Source organism: Oncorhynchus mykiss, chromosome 9, assembly GCF_013265735.2.
Source record: "Oncorhynchus mykiss isolate Arlee chromosome 9, USDA_OmykA_1.1, whole genome shotgun sequence".
Taxonomy (NCBI): Eukaryota; Metazoa; Chordata; class Actinopteri; order Salmoniformes; family Salmonidae; genus Oncorhynchus; species Oncorhynchus mykiss.
Genome location: NC_048573.1, coordinates 67,718,009 through 67,742,981, shown reverse-complemented (window position 1 = coordinate 67,742,981; position 24,973 = coordinate 67,718,009). Strand labels below are relative to the sequence as shown.

Genomic DNA, 24,973 nt, shown 5'->3' with positions numbered 1-24,973 from the left:
TCATTAGCTCTGGTTGCTGATGCGTATATGGTTGAATCATATAGCATACATGGACACACATGCTTTGTTTAATGTCATTGACAGGTCATAGGTAAAAATAGAAAAGAGTAGAGGGCCTAGAGAGCTGCCCTGCGGTACACCACACTTTACAATTTACAGGGAAGCTTCCATTAAAGTAAACTGTTTGAGTTCTATTAGGTAGATGGCTCTGAATCCACGATATAGCAGTTTGAAAAGCCATAACACATACGTTTTCTCAACAACAGGTTATAGTCAAAAATGTCAATGGCTGCTCTGAAATCTAGCACCACAGCTCCCACAATCTTATTATACATTTCTTACAACCAATCATCAGTCATTTATGTCATTGCAGTACATGTTGAGTGTTCTTCACTATAAGCATGTTGAAAGTCTGTTGTTAATTTGTATTGTTTTTGGTCAAACACAATTTTTTTCAACAGTTTGCTAAGAGCTGTTAGAACCAGTAAAGGCCACTTTACCACTCTTGGGTAGCAGAATGACTTTGGCTTCCTTCCAGGCCTGAAGACAAATATTTTCTTCTAGGTTTAGATTAACAGATAGGAGTGGCTATGGAGTCAGCTAACATCCTCAGTAGCCTTCCATCTAAGTTGTCAATGCCAGGAGGTTTGTCATTATTGATCGATAACAATACTTTTTCCACCCCTCCCACAATAACTTTACAAAATTCAAACTTGCAGTGCTTTTCCTTCAGTATTCTTTTTTTATTTATTTTTTATGTACGATGTACAATGGCTCACTGTTTGTTGTTGGCATTTCCTGCCTAAGTTTGCCCACTTTGCCAATGAAGTAATCATTAAAATAATTGGCAACATTATTTTTGTGATGAATAAGCCATCTGATTCGATGAAATTCTGCCCATAATTTCATTGAAAGTACCTCAAGGTTTTTCCCCATCATTCTTTATATCATTGATCTTGGTTTCATTATACAGTTTATAATTTTTCGTTGTTGAGTTTAGTAACATAATTTCTCAATTTGCAGTAATCAAAACCATCAGATGTGCAGTCAGACTTATTAGCCACTCCTTTTGCCCCATCTCTTTCAGCCGCACAGTTTTTCAGTTCCTCATCAATCCATGGAGCCTCAACAGCTCTAACAGTCAGTTTCTTACCAGGTGCATGTTTATCAATAATTGGAAGAAGCAAGTTCATAAATTCATCAAGTGCAGCGCCTGGATGCTCCTTATTAATCACATCAGACCAACAAATATTTGTAACATCATCCACATAAGAGTCACAACTAAATATTTTGTATGATTTCTTATATACTATTTTAGGCCCAGCTGTTGGAACTTTGGCTTTCCTGGATATAACCACTGTAATGTGATGACTGCATCCAATGGGTACGGATACAGCTTTAGAACAAAGTTCTACAGTATTAGTAAACATGTGATCAATACATGTGGATGATCTTGTTTCTGTAGTGTTTGTAAACCTCCTGGTAAATTGATTAATAACCTGAACCAGATTACAGGCACTGGTTACAGTGAGAAGCTTCCTCTTGAGCAGACAGCTTGATGAAAACCAGTCAATATTCAGGTCCCCAAGAAAGTATACCTCTCTGTTTACATCACATACACTATCAAGCATTTCACACATATCATTTAGATACTGATACTGACACACTTGGTGGACTATAGCAACACCCCAAAAGAAAAGGCTTTAGGTGTGCCAAGTGAACCTGCAACCACAACACTTCAATAACACTTGACATAAGATCTTCTCTAAGCATTACAGAGATATGGCTCTGAATATACTGTATACAGCAACACCACCACCATAAGCATTCCTGTCTCTTCTGTAGATGTTATATCCTTGTATTTATACTGCTGTATCATCAAATTAATTACCTAAGTGTGTCACAGAAATGGCTAATATATGAATGTTATCTGATGCTAATATATGAATGTTATCTGATGCTAATATATGAATGTTATCTGATGCTAATATATGATGTTATTGATTTCATTAACCTTATTTCTAAGGCTACATATGTATATATGAGCTATTTTCAGCCCTTTCCTGGGTAGCTGATCAGCGATAGACATAATATGGAAAAGAGCAAACAAAGCAAGAGAAAACAATATACATTCAGCAGTCCATTAATCAGTTGGTGTGTGTAAGTGTGTGTGTGCTACGAGGTTGAAGCTACGAACCCATAGGCTTGGCTCTCTTATCCCTTCCAGGCTTTTGAGAAGGAGGCTGGAAAATGAGTCTGCCATAGCGGATGTAAGCAATGTCCCCACAGCTACCTTGTCCTTGAACCTCAGGAACTTGACCACTATTGAAATGTTCCTGTGGTCCATCTTCAGTTTCTCCGAGATACTTTCCCTCACTTTGTCCTCAGACTCCATCCAGGTCTCATGTGGAGATTCTGCAATTCCGTCCACAACCATGTTGTTCCGCCTTGATTGTCCCTCAAGATAATCTGATTTCTTTGTCATTGTTATCATGGATTCACATACAGAACTGATGTCCTCTCTCAATGATTTCTGTCACCTTGCTGTTCTCCTGTTTAAACTCATCGAGCTGATCTTGGGAGAACAGCAAATTGTTCTTCAGGTTCTGGACCTCTCTGGTCAGGTCGTCCATTCTTTTATTAGTTGACTCCACCAGTATTTGGACAAAACACTTGAAGCTACATTCTTGTTGTTGTAACAACTGCTTGCAGAACTATTTTTGTTCGTTTAAAAGATCCTTCACCTGTGATCGAGAGACACCACTGTCCTCAACAGTACTCCCACCGGCTTTGGTATTTGTCATGGTAACAACAGTAGGTTATGCTTTTACTCCTCGCAGTTTCAGACAGGGCAGGTCGCAGGGAATATTGAAAACAACAACAACAACAACAAAATATCAAGCGTCTAGACAGCCCCAAGCCCGAGACAATCCCCTGTCCCAGCTACATAGGCTAACCTCCCGCGGGCTGCCTTCAAGCCCTCAGGAAAACCCTGGTAGCTTGATAGGCAGCTAGCTAGCAGCTAGGCTAGCTGCTATACCAAACAGCTCCTCAGACCCGGCCTTGGTCAGCAGGATCACTGGACAAATTGTAGCGTCCCAGCAACTGATGCCAACTGTGTCGCTGGATCCAAACTCAAAAGGGAGCTAGCTATAACCAAACTTTTTCAAACGATTTTCAAAACTTTCCAAACCAACAAACCAAACTCTTCCTTGTCTCGCGTTCAACAGGAAGTGACAAGAGGAAGTGAGAGAGGTAAAAAGAAAGAAAGAGAAAGAGTAAGAGAGAGACAAAGAGAGAGAAAGAGACTAAGCGAGAGAGAAAAAAAATACTCAGGTCATTCCCATCTGTAGCAGGCAGCAGGACTAAACCAGGCAGCAGGACTAGACTAGGCAGCAGGACTAAACCAAGCAGCAGGACTAGACCAGACAGCAGGACTAGAACAGGCAGCAGGACTAAACCAGGCAGCAGGACTAAACCAGGCAGCAGGACTAGACCAGGCAGCAGGACTAGACCAGGCAGCAGGACTAAACCAGGCAGCAGGACTAGACCAGGCAGCAGGACTAGAACAGGCAGCAAGACTAGACCAGGCAGCAGGACTAGACCAGGCAGCAAGACTAGACCAGACCGCAGGACTAAACCAGGCAGCAGGACTAGACCAGGCAGCAGGACTAGACCAGGCAGCAAGACTAAACCAGGCAGCAGGACTAAACCAGACAGCAGGACTAGAACAGGCAGCAGGACTAGAACAGGCAGCAGGACTAAACCAGACAGCAGGACTAAACCAGGCAGCAAGACTAGACCAGGCAGCAAGACTAAACCAGGCAGCAGGACTAAACCAGGCAGCAGGACTAAACCAGGCAGCAAGACTAGACCAGGCAGCAGTAGGCAGTTTGTTAGCCGCCTAAGGCTCAATAATGGAGCCAGTGTGTGACAGAGATGGATGGGAGCCCAGGGCAACTCATAAACCTGCAGTGGACAAAGGGAGGGAGTTGTCCTCTAGTTGCTCTCTCTCTGTCTGATTCTGTAATTAGATTTAGTTCTGTAGAGCAGCAGCGTCTCTATTCCCTCCACAATAACCTGAACAGGCTTTAATCTACATGTCTGCTAGTCCCAGATGAATACAGCGTGGAGGTGGGCACATGGAGCGAGGATGCTAAGATCAACAGGCGGAAATCAGGACAATGTAAATGGACTAGTGGGTTTTAGTTATGTAGTATTTCAGACACAGAGACCTCTCAGTGAACTGTTCATAATCACACCAGATTATTGGTAAAATAAAAACCAGTTTAGAAAGGTTATAGGCAGTAACAACTACTGAGATTCTCTCAGTCTCAGTTGTTTTGGATGCTTACTGAATGAAGATATCTGCTTTACTGTGTGAATGGAAGAGTATGCAGCCCAGTCCGGCAGACAAATGACCTAGTGGCCTCATGGGTGGAATGTTATTTATATAATTATTAATTCATTTAAAAAAACTGCAGAAAATCCAGTGTTTCTATGTCAAATGGTTTTGTTATATTTCAGTCTTCTGTGATGTATATAAAGTGTAATAATGGGATGCAAACTGAAAATGTAATACATTTTAACTCTATATCTGACATGGTACAGGTGTTTTCAATTTTTTAAGCCCATAGCCATGTGTGTGAGGTGTATACTTTTGTTTCAAAGTAGATTTGTTTAAGACTACCCAGAAACACTCTGTGTGAACCTAATTTAGCCCACTGCAGTTAAAGGGAAGGTTCACCCGTTTTGAATGTTATATTGTTTTTGTGCTTGTTTGTGTGTTTTTACTCAGGAGGACGTTTTCTCTTGAATCAGGAGGACGTTTTCTCTTGAATAGCCATAGTTCATATTTTTGCGAAATTCCTACCTTGAGAATTTTTTTATTTTACAGAATGTCTAGGACATGCTTCCTATTTGTCTGCCTCTTTAGTCCAGGGTGCATTGCATGGTGCCGTTGCCAGAGATATTATAGAAATTAGATAGGAATTCAATGAATGAAGGAACGCATAACGCCCCACCCAGCAGACTGTCGACTAATCGCGTTCACGTTGTCATGCTGCGTCACGTGGTTGCTAAGCTAATCATCACGCACTCGCTTCTCAAAGTCAGTGTATATGTCGAGAAACGTGCCTTTTTTCCTCGTAAGTATGTATTAGTGTCACGATTCCAAAGCAATACGATACTACAGATGGCAAGTTCATTATCCCACATCTCGTAAAAGATTTGTAATGTTTTTACTTCCTGTTGACAAAATGTATGTTTGTTTTTTGAGCTAGCACCCAATAGGCTCCCATTAACTCCTTAAAGGAGAGCTCTCCTTGTCCCAGAATCACCAAGATGAAGGGGAGGAAAAAGGTTAAAGAAGGATTTTTAAGCCTTGGGACAATTGAGACATGAATTGTGTGCCAGTCAGAGGGTGAACGGGCAAGACAAAAGATTTAAGCGCCTTTGAATGGGGTATGATAGTAGGTGTCAGGCGCACTGGTTTGAGGGTGTCAAGAACTGCAACGCTGCTGGGTTTTTCTCGCTCAACAGTTTCCCATGTGTGTCAACAATGGTCCACCATCCAAAGGACATCCAGCCAACTTGACACAACTGTGGGAAGCATTGGAGTCAACATGGTCCAGCATCCAAAAGACATCCAGCCAACGTGACACAACTGTGGGAAGCATTGGGGTCAACATGGATCAGCATCCCTGTGGAATGCTTTAAACACCTTGTAAAGTTGAAAGCAACTCAATAGTAGGAAGGTGTTCGTAAAATTTTGTAAAAAGAAAGTCCTTCCTCAATATCTTTACTACATCTTCACATGGCAGTGCACCCTGTGCCGGATGGCTGATAAGGAACTTCTGGGTGTTTGCATATTTGCCTACGTTTGTGTGTGTGTCCTCTCTCAGCCCCCTTAGAGAGGGAAGAAACAGATGTTCCATACTGACCGTTTTAGTAATACTGTCTCTGAGTCTTTCCAGTCATTGTGAGAGCTGCTCGTCCACCAGACATCCTCTCTGGTCCCTCGGCCCTGCCTTGTGTGTGTGTGTGTGTGTATGCGTGCGTACGTGTGTGTGTGCGTGCATGCGTGCGCGTGTGTGTGTGTGTGCGTGTGTGTGTGTGTGCGTGTGTGTGTGTGTGTGTGTGTGTGCATGCGTGCGTGCGTGCGTGTGTGTGTGTGTGTGTCGTCCACCACTCGGACCATCCTGTTGGCTCTGAGACAAAGCCTAGAGGATCCCAAGCTGCCTGAGGTCTAATTATGGAAATCTTACTAATCTATTCAGCAGCAGCTAGCCCTCTGACAGCCTTTGTTCATGCAAGGGATTTATTGAAGGACCTGTGTGTGTGTGTGTGTGTGTGTGTGTGTGTGTGTGTGTGTGTGTGTGTGTGTGTGTGTGTGTGTGCGTGTGTGCGTGTGTGCGTGTGTGCGTGTGCGCGAGTGAGTGAGTGAGTGAGTGTGTAGTTTTGTGTGAGTTGCTGCCTCCTTTTGTAGGGTAGAGGAGCCTCCTCAACTGATATTAGCTTTATTTGGGGAGGCAAAGAGGAGAGGGTTTTAAGAGCTGAGGAGTGTCATCTATGTGGGTCAGGGTCGTATTCACTAGACACCAAACGGACAAAAACACACCAAAATGAGGGACAAAATGAGGGACTACCTGAACTTTGTTGCAAAACATTTGCTGTTGCAAAATATTTTGCCATGGTTTGTTACATGTGCTCTAATCACAGGGCCATTCACTGATCTGGTATTCCTCATTTCCCCAGGGCACAATGGCTTTTCGGGTTGACTAAGTGAAACTGGGAGCTTTAGAGTCGTGATGGTAGACTGGAGCTGGTTTTCTCTGAGGTAGAGATTGAAACTGGAGCTTGGCAGGGAACCTAGTGCTGGAGTGTCCCGATGCTGTTACACTGCTCCCGTGGGGCTCTTCCCCCTCTCCTCTTCTCCCTCCTCTCCACTTCCACCTATCATCTCCGCTGGCCGCAGAGGAAAGGAGGGGATGGGGTAGAAAGGAGGGGAGAGGAGAGGATGGACAGGAGAGGAGAGAGGAGAAGAAGCAGTTTGTAAACAACAATAGCTCTCCCTGGATCAATCCAGTCAGCCTGTATTCAGGGAGAGAGACCCTCCACCCCCACCTTACCTACCAAACCCTGTAAACTAGCTACTTCCTTTACCACCCCCACCCAACCCATTAAAATACTGTAGACTAGCTATGTCCTGCACCAACCCCAGCTTACCTACCAAACCCTGTAAACTAGCTATGTCGTCCACCACACACACCTAACTCACCAAACCCCGTAAACTAGCTACGCCCTCCTCCACCCCCACCTAACCTACCAAACACTCGTAATCAAATGTTTGCAGAGTGCATGAAGCCTCTCTCCCTACAAACTCAGATGTGGGTTGAAGAGCTGTTTATTTAATCAGGGGCGCAACTTTGGTTTATCCAGTCGGAGTATCACTCCAAACAGCCTACCCGACCGCTCGGAGATGTCCGCATGGTCCTAAAGAACACCGCTGCCTTGTTCTGTATCACATTCCAATGATTAAACATTCCAATGATTAAACATTCCAATGATTAAACATTCCAATGATTAAACATTCCAATGATTAAACATTCCAATGATTAAATATTCCAATGATTAAACATTCCAATGATTAAACATTCCAATGATTAAACATTCCAATGATTAAACATTCCAATGATTAAACATTCCAATGATTAAATATTCCAATGATTAAACATTCCAATGATTAAACATTCCAATGATTAAACTGATGGGGACAAAAATGCCATTTCAGACATGTCCCTCCGTCCCCAGTGCCCCGGTATTACATGGACAGTATCTTTCTTTGATGTACCAACTAACTTATTCCCCTCATTTCTGCCGGGGCGGTAGGTAGCCTAGGTTTAGAGCGTTGGGCCAGTAACCAAAAGGTTGCTAGATTGAATCCCTGAGCTGACCAGGTAATAATCTGTCGTTTTGCTCCTGAACAAGGCAGTTAACCCACTGTTCCCCTGAACAAGGCAGTTAACCCATTGTTCCCAGGTCGTCATTGAAAATAAGAATGTGTTCTTAATGAAAGTTCCTACAGAAGTTTGTTTTTAAGGGAAAAGCACTTAACTACGTACTGGTTTTTGTTTAAATGTTGATTAATTGACAAACACTGAGAAATACTGCTGATATTGTGTGCAGCAAAAGCGAATCCCATGTAAGATCGTCGGTCGGTATTTTATAGTCTCCTTTTTCAACGCTCTCTAAAACACTCAAACTCCTCTGAAGTAAATATCTTAGATGTGTCACTGTGCTTCGTGCTCATAGTTTTGGAAACAACTGTTCCCATCCCCCGTGCCTGCTACCCTGCTACCCTGCTACACTAACCTAACGCGCGTCCACAAATGGTCAGCCACTTATCCCCCCTCCCCTTTAACAAAAACAGGGTCCCTATATATATATATGTGTGTGTGTGTGTGTGTTTCCACTAATATATCAAAGAACAGCTGTCTGAAGGCTCTGTGATGACAACTCACCCCTTCCATCTGTCTCCTTCCTCCTTCTCCTCCTCCTCCCTCATTCCCAATCATCTCTTTCCCCTACAGTCTCTATCTTTCCCTCTCCTCTACAGCTCTGCTCCATCGTTTCCTTCCAATCTCTCTCTCCCCCTCTTTATAATCTCTCTCTCTCTCTCTCTCTCTCTCTCTCTCTCTCTCTCTCTCTCTCACTCTTTATAATCTCTCTCTCGCTTTTAATCTCTCTCTCTCTCTCTCTCTCTCTCTCTCTCTCTCTCTCTCTCCCCCTCTTTATAATCTGTCCTCTCTCTGTCCCTTCCCTTTGCTCTGACTACATGGACACCAACTCTGGGATGTGTTGTTGCTCTGACTACATGGACACCAACTCTGGGATGTGTTGTTGCTCTGACTACATGGACACCAGCTCTCTGTACAACCCACCCGCTGTACCCCTAGAACCATGCTCCGCACTGCTGGAGCTGAAGGCTTGGAGCTGAAGGCTTGGAGCTGCCCCACTCTACTCAATATCAGGCCAGGCAGGCATATGTATGTTGGTGTGTTGAAAAGAAAAGGTATCCCTCCACCAGCAGTGGGGGCCCCCAGCAACAAGGGTTATGGCACTCCTGGGCTACCGGCCTGGGACTGATTTAGGAGCCTGTTTGAAGTGCAGATTACAGATTCTTTGCACCAAATCCCTCCAGGAGTATCCATGGCCCCTGGAATCTCTCTCAGGTTTCATTCAGGTCCGGCCCTAGCTGGCAGACCCAACTTGGGGTCTTCTGGACGAGAGATAAAGAGCCAGGAGCCAGAGGGTAGGAACAACGGCCGGACGAACACACAGAGGGGACATGAGGGAACAGATGAGGTGAATAGAAGGTCTATGAGGAAAGAGTGTATCTCAGCTGTGTGTGTGTGTGTGTGTGTGTGTGTGTGTGTGTGTGTGTGTGTGTGTGTGTGTGTGTGTGTGTGTGTGTGTGTGTGTGTGTGTGTGTGTGTGTGTGTGTGTGTGTGTGTGTGTGTGGGTGTGTGTGTGTGTGTGTGTGTGTGTGTGTGACTAAGCTGAAATACCAGTGCTAGAAGTCAGAAGTAACATAAGAAAGTAGGAATGTTTAGTCTTCCCCACAAAGAAAGTTCTGACATGTAGGTGAGATTGTTCACGTGTACACCACATACATTAACCCTCCTCTTCGCATGATTTGGGGGAGATGTAGGGATCGGGGGAGATGTAGGGAGAGAGAGGGGGAGAGAGAGAGGGGGAGAGGTAGGGAGGGAGAGAGAGAAAGAGAGGGAGAGAGGGGGGAGAGGTAGGGAGAGAGAGAGATAGAGGGAGAAAGAGAGGGGAGAGGTAGGGAGAGAGAGAGACAGAGAGGGGGACAGAGAGAGGGGGAGAGGTAAGGAGAGAGAGAGAGGGGGAGAGAGAGGGGGAGAGGTAAGGAGAGAGAGACGGGGGAGAGAAGGGGAGAGGTAGGGAGAGAGAGAGGGAGAGAGAGTGGGAGAGGTAGGGAGAGAGAGAGAGGGGGAGAGAGAGAGAGAGGTAGGGAGAGAGAGACAGAGAGGGGGACAGAGAGAGGGGGAGAGGTAGGGAGATAGAGAGAGGGGGAGAGAGAGGGGGAGAGGTAAGGAGAGAGAGACGGGGGGAGAGAAGGGGAGAGGTAGGGAGAGAGAGAGGGAGAGAGAGTGGGAGAGGTAGGGAGAGAGAGAGAGGGGGAGAGAGAGGGGGAGAGGTAGTGAGAGAGAGAGAGGTAGTGAGAGAGAGGGGGAGAGGTAGTGAGAGAGAGAGAGAGGTAGCGAGAGAGAGAATGAGAGGTAGGGAGAGAGAGAGAGAGAAAGAGAGAGAGGGGGGGAGAGGGGGAGAGGTAGGGAGAGAGAGAGGGAGAGAGAAGGGGAGAGGTAGGGAGAGAGAGAGGGAGAGAGAGATGGGGAGAGGTAGGGAGAGAGAGAGGGGGAGAGAGAGAGGTAGGGAGAGAGAGAGAGAGGGAGAGAGAGAGAGAGAGAGGTAGGGAGAGAGAGAGATGGAGAGAGAGGGTGAGAGGTAGGGAGAGAGAGAGAGGGAGAGAGAGGTAGGGAGAGAGAGGGAGAGAGAGGTAGGGAGAGCGAGAGAGAGAAGTAGGGAGAGAAAGAGAGGTATGGAGAGAGAGAGAGAGAGGTAGGGAGAGAGAGAGAGAGGTAGGGAGAGAGAGAGAGAGAGAGAGAGAGAGAGGTAGGGAGAGCGTAAGAGAGAGGTAGGGAGAGAGAGAGAGGTAGGGAGAGAGAGAGAGAGGTAGGGAGAGAGAGAGAGAGAGAGAGAGAGAGAGAGAGAGAGGTATGGAGAGAGAGAGAGAGAGGTAGGGAGAGAGAGAGGTAGTGAGAGAGAGAGAGAGAGAGGTAGGGAGAGAGAGTCACCACTCGCTCTGTGTCAGTGGTCTCAGATACCATCAGCACGGTGACTAACTCCACTGTGTGTACTCTCCTACCATCTCACTGTACAGAAAGAGACACGCTAGCAATCTGTTACCAACCCTTCACACCACTCACCACACAGCAGTACACAACACAGCAGTTATTCTAACGAAACAACCTCTAGCTATAGCTAAAGTACAAGAAAACCTGTAGTGTGTGTGTACAGGCAGAGCTAGCCGAGACCATTTCAGACAAAGCCCAGGATTTGGTGCGTTGAATGAGTCCAGTAAAAGAAAGCAATGTTCCGGAGTCTTAGAGGCATTCAAGGGTATTCTAAACATTCCGCCCGTGGTTTGTGACATTCTTGGGTCTACGTGTTCTGAAGAGAGCAGAGGAGAGTGTTGATTGGTCGGTCAGTATGTATGGTCTGCCTGATGGAAGTCAGTTCACAACAGTTCTATCAGTTCACAACAGTTCTATCAGTTCACAACAGTTCTATCAGTTCACAACAGTTCTATCAGTTCACAACAGTTCTATCAGTTCACAACAGTTCCATCAGTTCACAACAGTTCTATCAGTTCACAACAGTTACAACAGTTCACAACAGTTCTATCAGTTCACAGCAGTTCTATCAGTTCACAACAGTTCTATCAGTTCACAACAGTTCTATCAGTTCACAACAGTTCTATCAGTTCACAACAGTTCTATCAGTTCACAACAGTTCTATCAGTTCACAGCAGTTCTATCAGTTCACAACAGTTCTATCAGTTCACAACAGTTCTATCAGTTCACAACAGTTCTATCAGTTCACAACAGTTCTATCAGTTCACAACAGTTCCATCAGTTCACAACAGTTCCATCAGTTCACAACAGTTCTATCAGTTCACAACAGTTACAACAGTTCACAACAGTTCTATCAGTTCACAGCAGTTCTATCAGTTCACAACAGTTCTATCAGTTCACAACAGCTCTGAACCAGAACAGTGGTAGCCTGAACTCTGAACCAGAGCAGTGGTAGCCTGAACTCTGAACCAGAACAGTGGTAGCCTGAACTCTGAACCAGAACAGTGGTAGCCTGAACTCTGAACCGGAATAGTTGTAGCCTGAACTCAGCACCAGAACAGTGGTAGCCAGAACTCTGAACCAGAACACAGTGGTAACCTGAACTCTGAACCAAAACAGTGGTAGCCTGAACTCTGAACCAGAACAGTGGTAGCCTGAACTCTGAAACAGAGCAGTGGTAGCCTGAACTCTGAACCAGAACAGTGGTAGCCTGAACTCTGAACCAGAACAGTGGTAGCCTGAACTCTGAACCAGAGCAGTGGTAGCCTGAACTCTGAACCAGGACAGTGGTAGCCTGAACTCTGAACCAGAGCAGTGGTAGCCAGAACTCTGAACCAGAGCAGTGGTAGCCTGAACTCTGAACCAGAACAGTGGTAGCCTGAACTCTGAAACAGAGCAGTGGTAGCCTGAACTCTGAACCAGGGCAGTGGTAGACTGAACTCTGAACCAGAACAGTGGTAGCCTGAACTCTGAGCCAGAACAGTGGTAGCCTGAACTCTGAACCAGAGCAGTGGTAGCCTGAACTCTGAACCAGGACAGTGGTAGCCTGAACTCTGAACCAGAGCAGTGGTAGCCTGAACTCCGAACCAGGACAGTGGTAGCCAGAACTCTGAACCAGAACAGTGGTAGCCAGAACTCTGAACCAGAGCAGTGGTAGCCTGAACTCTGAACCAGAACAGTGGTAGCCTGAACTCTGAACCAGAACAGTGGTAGCCTGAACTCTGAACCAGAACAGTGGCTGCCTGTGAAATGAGGGTTTAGAAACAACAGGGTTCCTGCCGCTAAAGTCATCAACCTTCCAACCTCCTCTTTTTCTCCGTCTCCCCCTCTCTCCCTCTCTTCTTCTCTCCCTCTCTTCCTCTCTCCCTGTCTTCCTCTTTCCATCTCTCCCTGTCTTCCTCTTTCCATCTCTTCCTCTCTCCCTCTCTTCCTCTTTCCATCTCTTCCTCTTTTCATCTCTTCCTCTCTTCCTCTTTCCATCTCTTCCTCTCTCCCTCTCTTCCTCTTTCCCTCTCTTCCTCTTTCCATCTCTTCCTCTTTTCCTCTTTCCATCTCTTCCTCTCTTCCGCTCTCCATCTCTCCCTCTCTTCCTCTTTCCATCTCTTCCTCTTTTCCTCTTTCCATCTCTTCCTCTCTCCCTCTCTTCCTCTCCCTCTCTTCCTCTTTCCATCTCTCCCTCTCTTCCTCTTTCCATCTCTTCCTCTCTTCCTCTTTCCATCTCTTCCTCTCTCCCTCTCTTCCTCTTTCCATCTCTCCCTCTCTTCCTCTTTCCATCTCTTCCTGTCTCCCTCTCTTCCTCTCTCCCTCTCTTCCTCTTTCCATCTCTTCCTCTCTTCCTCTTTCCATCTCGTCCTCTCTCCCTCTCATCCTCTCTCCCTCCCTTCCTCTTTCCATCTCTCCCTCTCTTCCTCTTTCAATCTCTTCCTCTCTTCCTCTTTCCATCTCTTCCTCTCTCCCTCTCTTCCTCTTTCCATCTCTCCCTCTCTTCCTCTTTCCATCTCTTCCTCTCTCCCTCTTTCCATCTCTTCCTCTCTCCCTCTCTTCATCTTTCCATCTCTCCCTCTCTTCCTCTTTCCATCTCTTCCTGTCTCCCTCTCTTCCTCTCTCCCTCTCTTCCTCTTTCCATCTCTTCCTCTCTTCCTCTTTCCATCTCTCCCTCTCTTCCTCTATCCATCTATTCCTCCCTTCCTCTTTCCATCTCTCCCTCTCTTCCTCTTTCCATCTCTCCTTCTCTTCCTCTTTCCATCTCTCCCTCTCTTCCTCTTTCCATCTCTTCCTCTCTTCATCTTTCCATCCCTTCCTCTCTTCCTCTTTCCATCTCTTCCACTTCTAGTTCACTGCACTACACATAGATACAGTGTACCCCACACTACACTACACTACATGCAGATACACAGTGTACACTACACTACACTACACGTAGATACATAGTGTACACTACACTACACTACACGTAGATACAAGACGCCCCACAAGCTGGACTGTATATTTAATATTTAATGAAGCTGCCAGTTGAGGACTTGTGGGGTGTCTGTTTCTCAATCTAGACACTCTAATGTACTTGTCCTCTACTTGTCCTCTTGCTCAGTTGTGCACCGGGGCCTCCCACTCCTCTTTCTATTCTGGTTAGAGACAGTTTTCGCTGTTCTGTGAAGGGAGTAGTACACAGCTCAGTTTCTTGGCAATTTCTCGCATGGAATAGCCTTCATTTCTCAGAACAAAAATATGGCGAGTTTCAGAAGAAAGTTATTTGTTTCTGGCCATTTTGCGTCTGTAATCAAACCCACAAATGCTGATGCTCCAGATACTCAACTAGTCTAATGAAGGCCAGTTTTATTGCTTCTTTAATCAGGGCAACAGTTTTCAGCTGTGCTAACATAATTGCAAAAGGGTTTTCTAATGATCAATTAGCCTTTTAAAATGATAAACTTGGATTAGCTAACACAACGTGCCATAGCAACACAGGAGTGATAGTTGGTGATAACAGGCCTCTGTACGCCTATGTAGATATTCCATAAAATATCTGCCATTTCCAGTCATTTACAACATTAACAATGTCTACACTGTATTTCTGACCAATTTCATGTCATTTTAATGGACAAAAAAATTTGCTTTTCTTTCAAAAACAAGGACAGTTCTAAGTGACCCCAAACTTTTGAACAGTAGTGTAGAGTGTACACTACACTACACTACACGTAGATACATAGTGTACACTACACTACACATAGTACATAGTGTACACTACACTACACTACACGTAGATACAGAGTGTACACTACACCACACTACACGTAGATACAGAGTGTACACTACACCACACTACACGTAGATACAGAGTGTACACTACACTACACTACACGTAGATACAGAGTGTACACTACACTACATTACACGTAGATACAGAGTGTACACTACACTACATGCAGATACAGAGTGTACACTACACTACACATATATACAGAGTGTACACTACACTACACTACACTACACATATATACAGTGTACACTACACTACACGTAGATACAACGTGTACACTACACTACACTACATATATATATACAGAGTGTATGGTACTTACTGTATATTACTATAGGGGGCAATGGGACTCAGCATTCTGTGATATACGGGTGAGTGTATGCTACTTACTGTATATTAGTATAGGGGGCAATGAGGTTCAGCATTCTGTGATATAGTGGTGAGTGTATGGTACTTACTATAGGGGGCAATGGGGCTCAGCATTCTGTGATATAGTGGTGAGTGTATGGTACTTACTATAGGGGGCAATGGGGCTCAGCATTCTGTGATATAGTGGTGAGTGTATGGTACTTACTATAGGGGGCAATAGGGCTCAGCATTCTGTGATATAGGGGTGAGTGTATGGTACTTACTATAGGGGGCAATGGGGCTCAGCATTCTGTGATATAGTGGTGAGTGTATGGTACTTACTATAGGGGGCAATGGGGCTCACCATTCTGTGATATAGGGGTGGGTGTATGGTACTTACTATAGGGGGCAATGGGGCTCACCATTCTGTGATATAGGGGTGGGTGTATGGTACTTACTATAGAGGGCAATGGGGCTCAGCATTCTGTGATATAGGGGTGAGTGTATGGTACTTACTGTATATTACTATAGGGGGCAATGGGGCTCAGCATTCTGTGATATAGGGGTGTGTGTAGGTACTTACTATAGGGGGCAATGGGGCTCAGCATTCTGTGATATAGGGGTGAGTGTATGGTACTTACTATAGGGGGCAATGGGGCTCAGCATTCTGTGATATAGGGGTGTGTGTAGGTACTTACTATAGGGGGCAACGGGGCTCAACATTCTGTGGAGCTGGTCTCAGTTAGGAGGAGAGTAGTTCTGTCAGAGGAGAGCAGTAACCAGCCAGGTCCAGGTTAGCATCTGTCTGCCTGTTGTCCATCACTGTTAGGGGTTGCCAGTACTAACGGGCTACAACACCCTTCTTACCCTGTACAAGGAGATGAGAGACAGTTACAGATCCACAATAGCTTGGGACAAAATGTTTTTATCGAGGCGGGACTGTGGATCTGTGTACATCATTCCATATGTTAGTTTGAATGTTAGTCACACACGACATCTCTCAAACAGCACTGGGCCAAGGGGGGGGGGGGGGGGGGGGGGGGGGGGGGCTCATCACATTTACTGTTGCCTTGTTTTATTTAAACAGGGAAAGCCCTGCCCACAATCATACAATTCACAACATTTACAAATCCAAATAGATAAACACCTACAATATTTACAAGCAATTTAAGAAATGTAACTTATAAAACACGATTATGATAAATATACCCATTCCTCAGTAAAAACGTAATCAACCATCCATCCAAACTGCACTAGAAGCCCCAGAACATTCAACTTTGGAGAGTTTTTGAGATCATTCCACAGGTAAACACACACACTCACACACATGTATATTACATGTATAACCTCTCATTCGTGTCGTCTGAGATTCCCAAAGATTGGAAAGCAGCTGCGGTCTTGAAACAAACAGCTACAGACCTATATCTATCCTACCCTGCCTTTCTAAGGTCTTCGAAAGCCAAGTCAACAAACAGATTACCGACCATTTCGAATCCCACCATACCTTCTCTGCTATGTAATCTGGTTTCAGAGCTGGTCATGGGTGCACCTCAGCCACGCTCAAGATCCTAAACGATATCTTAATCGCCATCGATAAGAAACAATACTGTGCAGCCGTATTCATTGACCTGGCCAAAGCTTTCGACTCTGTCAATCACCACATCCTCATCGGCAGACTCGACAGCCTTGGTTTCTCAAATGATTGCCTCGCCTGGTTCACCAACTACTTCTCTGATAGAGTTCAGTGTGTCAAATCGGAGGGCCTGTTGTCCGGGCCTCTGGCAGTCTCTATGGGGGTGCCACAGGGTTCAATTCTTGGACCGACTCTCTTCTCTGTAAACATCAATGATGTCGCTCTTGCTGCTGGTGAGTCTCTGATCCACCTCTACGCAGATGACACCATTCTGTATACTTCTGGCCCTTCTTTGGACACTGTGTTAACAACCCTCCAGGTGAGCTTCAATGCCATACAACTCTCCTTCCGTGGCCTTCAATTGCTCTTAAATACAATTAAAACTAAATGCATGCTCTTAAACCAATAGTTGCCTGCACCTGCCCACCCGCCCAACATCACTACTCTGGACAGTTCTGACTTAGAATATGTGGACAACTACAAATACCTAGATGTCTGGTTAGACTGTAAACTCTCCTTCCAGACTCACATCAAACATCTCCAATCCAAAGTTAAATCTAGAATTGGCTTCCTGTTTCGCTACAAAGCATCCTTCACTCATGCTGCCAAACCTTGTAAAACTGACCATCCTACCAATCCTCGACTTCGTCGATGTCATTTACAAAATAGCCTCCAATACCCTACTCAATAAATTGGATGCAGTCTATCACAGTGCCATCCGTTTTGTCACCAAAGCCCCATATACTACCCACCACTGCGACCTGTACGCTCTCGTTAGCTGGCCCTCGCTTTATGCTCGTCGCCAAACCCACTGGCTCCAGGTCATCTACAAGACCCTGCTAGGTAAAGTCCCCCCTTATCTCAGCTCGCTGGTCACCATAGCATCTCCCACCTGTAGCACGCGCTCCAGCAGGTATATCTCTCTTGTCACCCCCAAAACCAATTCTTCCTTTGGCCGCCTCTCCTTCCAGTTCTCTGCTGCCAATAACTGGAACAAACTACAAAAATCTCTGAAACTGGAAACACTTATCTCCCTCACTAGCCTTAAGCACCAGCTGTCAGAGCAGCTCACAGATTACTGCACCTGTACATAGCCCATCTATAATTTAGCCCAAACAACTACAGTGCCTTGCGAAAGTATTCGGCCCCCTTGAACTTTGCGACCTTTTGCCACATTTCAGGCTTCAAACATAAAGATATAAAACTGTATTTTTTGTGAAGAATCAACAACAAGTGGGACACAATCATGAAGTGGAACGACATTTATTGGATATTTCAAACTTTTTTAACAAATCAAAAACTGAAAAATTGGGCGTGCAAAATTATTCAGCCCCCTTAAGTTAATACTTTGTAGCGCCACCTTTTTCTGCGATTACAGCTGTAAGTCGCTTGGGGTATGTCTCTATCAGTTTTGCACATCGAGAGACTGAAATGTTTTCCCATTCCTCCTTGCAAAACAGCTCGAGCTCAGTGAGGTTGGATGGAGAGCATTTGTGAACAGCAGTTTTCAGTTCTTTCCACAGATTCTCGATTGGATTCAGGTCTGGACTTTGACTTGGCCATTCTAACACCTGGATATGTTTATTTTTGAACCATTCCATTGTAGATTTTGCTTTATGTTTTGGATCATTGTCTTGTTGGAAGACAAATCTCCGTCCCAGTCTCAGGTCTTTTGCAGACTCCATCAGGTTTTCTTCCAGAATGGTCCTGTATTTGGCTCCATCCATCTTCCCATCAATTTTAACCATCTTCCCTGTCCCTGCTGAAGAAAAGCAGGCCCAAACCATGATGCTGCCACCACCATGTTTGACAGTGGGGATGGTGTGTTCAGCTGTGTTGCTTTCACGCCGAACATAACGTTTTGCATTGTTGCCAAAAAGTTCAATTTTGGTTTCATCTGACCAGAGCACCTTCTTCCACATGTTTGGTGTGTCTCCCAGGTGGCTTGTGGCAAACTTTAAACGACACTTTTTATGGATATCTTTAAGAAATGGCTTTCTTCTTGCCACTCTTCCATAAAGGCCAGATTTGTGCAATATACGACTGATTGTTGTCCTATGGACAGAGTCTCCCACCTCAGCTGTAGATCTCTGCAGTTCATCCAGAGTGATCATGGGCCTCTTGGCTGCATCTCTGATCAGTCTTCTCCTTGTATGAGCTGAAAGTTTAGAGGGACGGCCAGGTCTTGGTAGATTTGCAGTGGTCTGATACTCCTTCCATTTCAATATTATCGCTTGCACAGTTCTCCTTGGGATGTTTAAAGCTTGGGAAATCTTTTTGTATCCAAATCCGGCTTTAAACTTCTTCACAACAGTATCTCGGACCTGCCTGGTGTGTTCCTTGTTCTTCATGATGCTCTCTGCGCTTTTAACGGACCTCTGAGACTATCACAGTGCAGGTGCATTTATACAGAGACTTGATTACACACAGGTGGATTGTATTTATCATCATTAGTCATTTAGGTCAACATTGGATCATTCAGAGATCCTCACTGAACTTCTGGAGAGAGTTTGCTGCACTGAAAGTAAAGGGGCTGAATAATTTTGCACGGCCAATTTTTCAGTTTTTGATTTGTTAAAAAAGTTTGAAATATCCAATAAATGTCGTTCCACTTCATGATTGTGTCCCACTTGTTGTTGATTTTTCACAAAAAAATACAGTTTTATATCTTTATGTTTGAAGCCTGAAATGTGGCAAAAGGTCGCAAAGTTCAAGGGGGCCGAATACTTTCGCAAGGCACTGTATCTCTCCCCCTACCTTATTTATTTATTTTGCTCCTTTGCACCCCATTATTTTTATTTCTACTTTGCACATTATTCTATTGACAATCTACCATTCCAGTGTTTTACTTGCTATATTGTATTTACTTTGCCACCATGGCCTTTTTTTTGCCTTTACCTCCCTTCTCACCTCATTTGCTCACATCGTATATAGACTTGTTTCTACTGTATTATTGACTGTATGTTTGTTTTACTCCATGTGTAATTCTGTGTTGTTGTATGTGTCGAACTGCTTTGCACGCACACGTACACACAAACACACGCCAATACACAGGCATCAACTAACCACACACACTCCAATACACAGGCATCAACTAACCATTTCACACACTCCAATACACAGGCATCAACTAACCGTTTCACACTCCAATACACAGGCATCAACTAACCACACACACTCCAATACACAGGCATCAACTAACCACACACACTCCAATACACAGGCATCAACTAACCATTTCACACTCCAATACACAGGCATCAACTAACCACACACACTCCAATACACAGGCATCAACTAACCATTTCACACACTCCAATACACAGGCATCAACTAACCGTTTCACACTCCAATACACAGGCATCAACTAACCACACACACTCCAATACACAGGCATCAACTAACCATTTCACACACTCTAAACACACAACATAAATGAAAAAACAGCAGCCTACAAGTTTAACAAACACACACACGTCCACATTAACACCTACTGTCTCCCAGACTGAGTCACACACACGTCCACATTAACACCTACTGTCTCCCAGACTGAGTCACACACACACACGTCCGCTCACACACAGCGGTACAAAAACTGTCAAATATATTGGCACCATTGCATAAATGACTATTTCTTCTAAAATAAGTTGAAATTGAAAATAGGACAAAGAAGAAGAAGAATCTATACCAAAATGTTGAATTTTCATTTCCAAGTCACATGTGTCCTGGACTAAGTTATTCACAATTCAAATACATTTTGTAGGACACAATGATTCTCATTTACTGGGTCGTTTATCTCACCTGTTAACGTTGCAGGTGGCCACAGGGTAAGAATTGGCATTCACCCATTTTCTTTAAATAGGAAAACGAGCATTCTGCTCCATTGCACTCAATTGTAAAGTGCAAGGGTGCCAATATATTTGACCACATATAGTCATTAGCCTGAGGCAAACAGGAATGGACACAGTAAGGCTGTGGTCAGAGAGCAGGGCTTTAAAGAGGGCCTTCTAAATCTGACTACTTCCCCAAAACAACCAAAAGAACACTGCTTTCTGTGTGTTGGCTGAGGCCAGTGCTTTCTGTGTGTTGGCTGAGACCACTGCTTTCTGTGTGTTGGCTGAGACCACTGCTTTCTGTGTGTTGGCTGAGGCCAGTGCTTTCTGTGTGTTGGCTGAGACCACTGCTTTCTGTGTGTTGGCTGAGACTAGTGCTCTGTGTGTTGGCTGAGACCACTGCTTTATGTGTGTTGGCTGTGACCACTGCTTTCTGTGTGTTGGCTGAGGCCACTGCTTTCTGTGTGTTGGCTGAGACCACTGCTTTCTGTGTGTTGGCTGAGACCACTGCTTTCTGTGTGTTGGCTGAGGCCAGTGCTTTCTGTGTGTTGGCTGAGACCACTGCTTTCTGTGTGTTGGCTGAGACCACTGCTTTCTGTGTGTTGGCTGAGACCAGTCCTTTCTGTGTGTTGGCTGAGACCACTGCTTTCTGTGTGTTGGCTGAGAACAGTGCTTTATGTGCGTTAGCTGAGACCAGTGCTTTATGTGTGTTGGCTGAGACCAGTGCTTTCTGTGTGTTGGCTGAGACCAGTGCTTTATGTGTGTTGGCTGAGACCAGTGCTTTCTGTGTGTTGGCTGAGACCACTGCTTTCTGTGTGTTGGCTGAGACCAGTGCTTTCTGTGTGTTGGCTGAGACCAGTGCTTTCTGTGTGTTGGCTGAGACCACTGCTTTCTGTGTGTTGGCTGTGACCACTGCTTTCTGTGTGTTGGCTGAGACCAGTGCTTTCTGTGTGTTGGCTGAGACCACTGCTTTCTGTGTGTTGGCTGAGACCACTGATTTCTGTGTGTTGGCTGAGACCAGTGCTTTCTGTGTGTTGGCTGAGACCAGTGCTTTCTGTGCATTGGCTGAGACCACTGCTTTCTGTGTGTTGGCTGAGACCACTGCTTTCTGTGTGTTGGCTGAGACCAGTGCTTTCTGTGCATTGGCTGAGGCCACTGCTTTCTGTGTGTTGGCTGAGACCAGTGCTTTCTGTGTGTTGGCTGTGACCACTGCTTTCTGTGTGTTGGCTGAGACCAGTGCTTTCTGTGTGTTGGCTGAGACCAGTGCTTTCTGTGCATTGGCTGAGACCACTGCTTTCTGTGTGTTGGCTGAGACCACTGCTTTCTGTGTGTTGGCTGAGACCAGTGCTTTCTGTGCATTGGCTGAGGCCACTGCTTTCTGTGTGTTGGCTGAGACCACTGCTTTCTGTGTGTTGGCTGAGACCACTGCTTTCTGTGTGTTGGCTGAGACCAGTGCTTTCTGTGCGTTAGCTGAGGCCACTGCTTTTTGTGCATTAGCTGAGACCAGTGCTTTCTGTGCGTTAGCTGAGACCACTGCTTTCTGTGCGTTAGCTGAGACCAGTGCTTTCTGTGTGTTGGCTGAGACCAGTGCTTTCTGTGTGTTAGCTGAGACCACTGCTTTCTGTGTGTTAGCTGAGACCAGTGCTTTCTGTGCGTTAGCTGGGTCCAGTGCTTTCTGGCGTTAGCTGAGACCACTGTTTTCAGTGTGTTAGCTGAGATCAGTGCTCTGTGTGTTGGCTGAGACCACTGCTTTCTGTACATTCGCTGAGACCAGTGCTCTGTGTGTTGGCTGAGACCACTGCTTTCTGTGTGTTAGCTGAGATCAGTGCTCTGTGCGTTGGCTCAGACCAGGGCTCTGTGCGTTGGCTGAGACTAGTGCTCTGTGCGTTGGCTGTAAAGACATGCTCTGTTGCCCTGTGTGTTAGCTAGGGCTGTAAAGACATGCTCTGTTGCCCTATGTGTTAGCTAGGGCTGTAAATACATGCTCTGTGTGTTAGCTAGGGCTGTAAAGACATGCTCTGTGTGTTAGCTAGGGCTGTAAAGACTGCTCTGTTGCTCTGTGTGTTAGCTAGGGCTGTAAAGACATGCTCTGTTGCTCTGTGTGTGTTAGCTAGGGAATTAAAGACTGCTCTGTTGCTCTGTGTGTTAGCTAGGGCTGTAAAGACTGCTCTGTTGCTCTGTGTGTTAGCTAGGGCTGTAAAGACATCGTCTGTTGCTCTGTGTGTTAGCTAGGGCTGTAAAGACTGCTCTGTTGCTCTGTGTGTTAGCTATGGCTGTAAAGACTGCTCTGTTGCTCTGTGCGTTAGCTAGGGCTGTAAAGACTGCTCTGCTGCTCTGTGTGTTAGCTAGGGCTGTAAAGACATGCTCTGTGTGTTAGCTAGGGCTGTAAAGACTGCTCTGTTGCTCTGTGTGTTAGCTAGGGCTGTAAAGACTGATCTGTTGCTCTGTGTGTTAGCTAGGGCTGTAAAGACTGCTCTGTTGCTCTGTGTGTTAGCTAGGGCTGTAAAGACTGCTCTGTTGCTCTGTGTGTTAGCAAGGGCTGTAAAGACTGCTCTGTTGCTCTGTGTGTTAGCTAGGGCTGTAAAGACTGCTCTGTTGCTCTGTGTGTTAGCAAGGGCTGTAAAGACTGCTCTGTTGCTCTGTGTGTTAGCTAGGGCTGTAAAGACTGCTCTGTTGCTCTGTGTGTTAGCTAGGGCTGTAAAGACTGCTCTGTTGCTCTGTGTGTTAGCAAGGGCTGTAAAGACTGCTCTGTTGCTCTGTGTGTTAGCTAGGGCTGTAAAGACTGCTCTGTTGCTCTGTGTGTTAGCAAGGGCTGTAAAGACTGCTCTGTTGCTCTGTGTGTTAGCTAGGGCTGTAAAGACTGCTCTGTTGCTCTGTGTGTTAGCAAGGGCTGTAAAGACTGCTCTGTTGCTCTGTGTGTTAGCTAAGGCTGTAAAGACTGCATTCTCATGAGACTTACTGTAACACAATAAGGCAGTAGAAGTAGTCAAAATAATGGGAAACGATGTTTCCTACAACAACAACGTTTGACCCACAGCATTCTGACTGACAAATTAAAAGACATTTCAAAACAAGGACATGACATCTTTGTTTTTCGCAGCTTTCCAGGGAAGATAAGTCAAACGTTTCTAGGGAAATCATGTACTCAGATGAAATGTGTTGTAATCCTCATGCGTTTTCTATATTTGTTGATCTAATATAACTATAGCCTCTCCAACAGGACTATCAGTTCACAGAGAATTGAACAAATCTTACATAAAAATGGCAAACATTCATGTCTATAAAGATGCACATATTTAAAATACTTGGTCCACAAAACATAATGGATAAATTCCACATCCTGTTTCAGACCAGCTAGAAGAGTATTAGGCTGAATATTGAAAAACGAATGCTGAAAGTCAGAATGAACATGTGCAATTTTCCGTTACATACAGAACTGGAAGATAATGATAATATATATTTTTAAAGGTAACTCATTTTTTAAAAACAACTTCATTCCATGAATATCCTAAATCTGTAATGTGGATTTTTAGCATGTTTCATCAATGCGATAAAAAGCGTGACACTCTCTATAAAGCGGTCTGATCATATGGAAGTGAATATTATGCAGTAAACTCAGCGCACGGCTGTCCCTGAACAATGGACTGCACAAGACTTCTGTCTGGAGTGGGTTGAACTCATGTACCTTCTCCTGACACACACAGACATCTCTAAATTAACTTTTATCAGTACACTAATTTCTAAATCGCTTTGAAATAAACAGAGCTATTTATACACTTCTAGAAATATTAAATAGTGCAGACGATGAGAAAGAATCATAGAAAGAGAGAATGACAGAGAACCCCACAGGGGCTAAACAGATGGACAGACAGACAGAACAGGAGATGTTGAGCTTGGGAATGTACATGGTGGCCAGCGGCCAAAGACAAGTCCACGCTTCCTGTACTTCCTTCACACCCACAGAGATAGAGCCAAGTCAAACAGACACAGACAGGCAGCAGCCACCTCCTACCACGCTACAGTAGAAACACAGCACAGCGCTGCGGTCACAACACTCCAACACTGAAGACAGAGGAGAGAGAAGCTGTTCTTACCTATTCATGCCTGCAGATTCTCTTTCTATCTGAACGCAGCAGTTAGATAATCCTGTTGGGCAGAGAGCAGAGAGCAGAGAGCAGAGAGCAGAGAGCAGAGAGCAGAGAGCAGACCTTGTGTTCACCGCTGCCTTTTTTGTCTCCATGTATGGGACACAACTCAACTATCCCTCTCCCTCCCTCTCTCCCTCCTCTCCCTCCTCTCTCTCTCTTTCTAGCTCTGCCTGCCAGTGACAACAGAGTGCACACACACAATTCCCCTCCCCCATCCCTCCCTCCCTCCCTCTTTATGTTAAAAGTATTTAAGCAGGGAGAGAGAATGAGAGGGGGGAGTTGACCAATCATGTTTGAGAGAGAGAGAGAGA

General features: G+C 45.2%; 1 protein-coding gene across 1 annotated transcript in view; it reads right to left on the bottom strand.

The window, feature by feature from the left end:
- LOC110532731 (fidgetin-like protein 2) overlaps window positions 1–24,805 on the bottom strand; it is a 36,939-nt gene extending 12,134 nt beyond the window's left edge. The window contains exons 1-2 of the mRNA XM_021616844.2: window positions 24,609–24,805; window positions 15,747–15,916 (exon numbers count right to left, since the gene is read on the bottom strand). Of these exons, the coding sequence (XP_021472519.1) occupies window positions 15,747–15,771 (25 nt within the window). The 5' untranslated portion in view covers window positions 15,772–15,916; window positions 24,609–24,805. The remainder of the gene's footprint in view (window positions 1–15,746; window positions 15,917–24,608) is intronic.
- Between the last annotated feature and the right edge of the window lie 168 nt (window positions 24,806–24,973).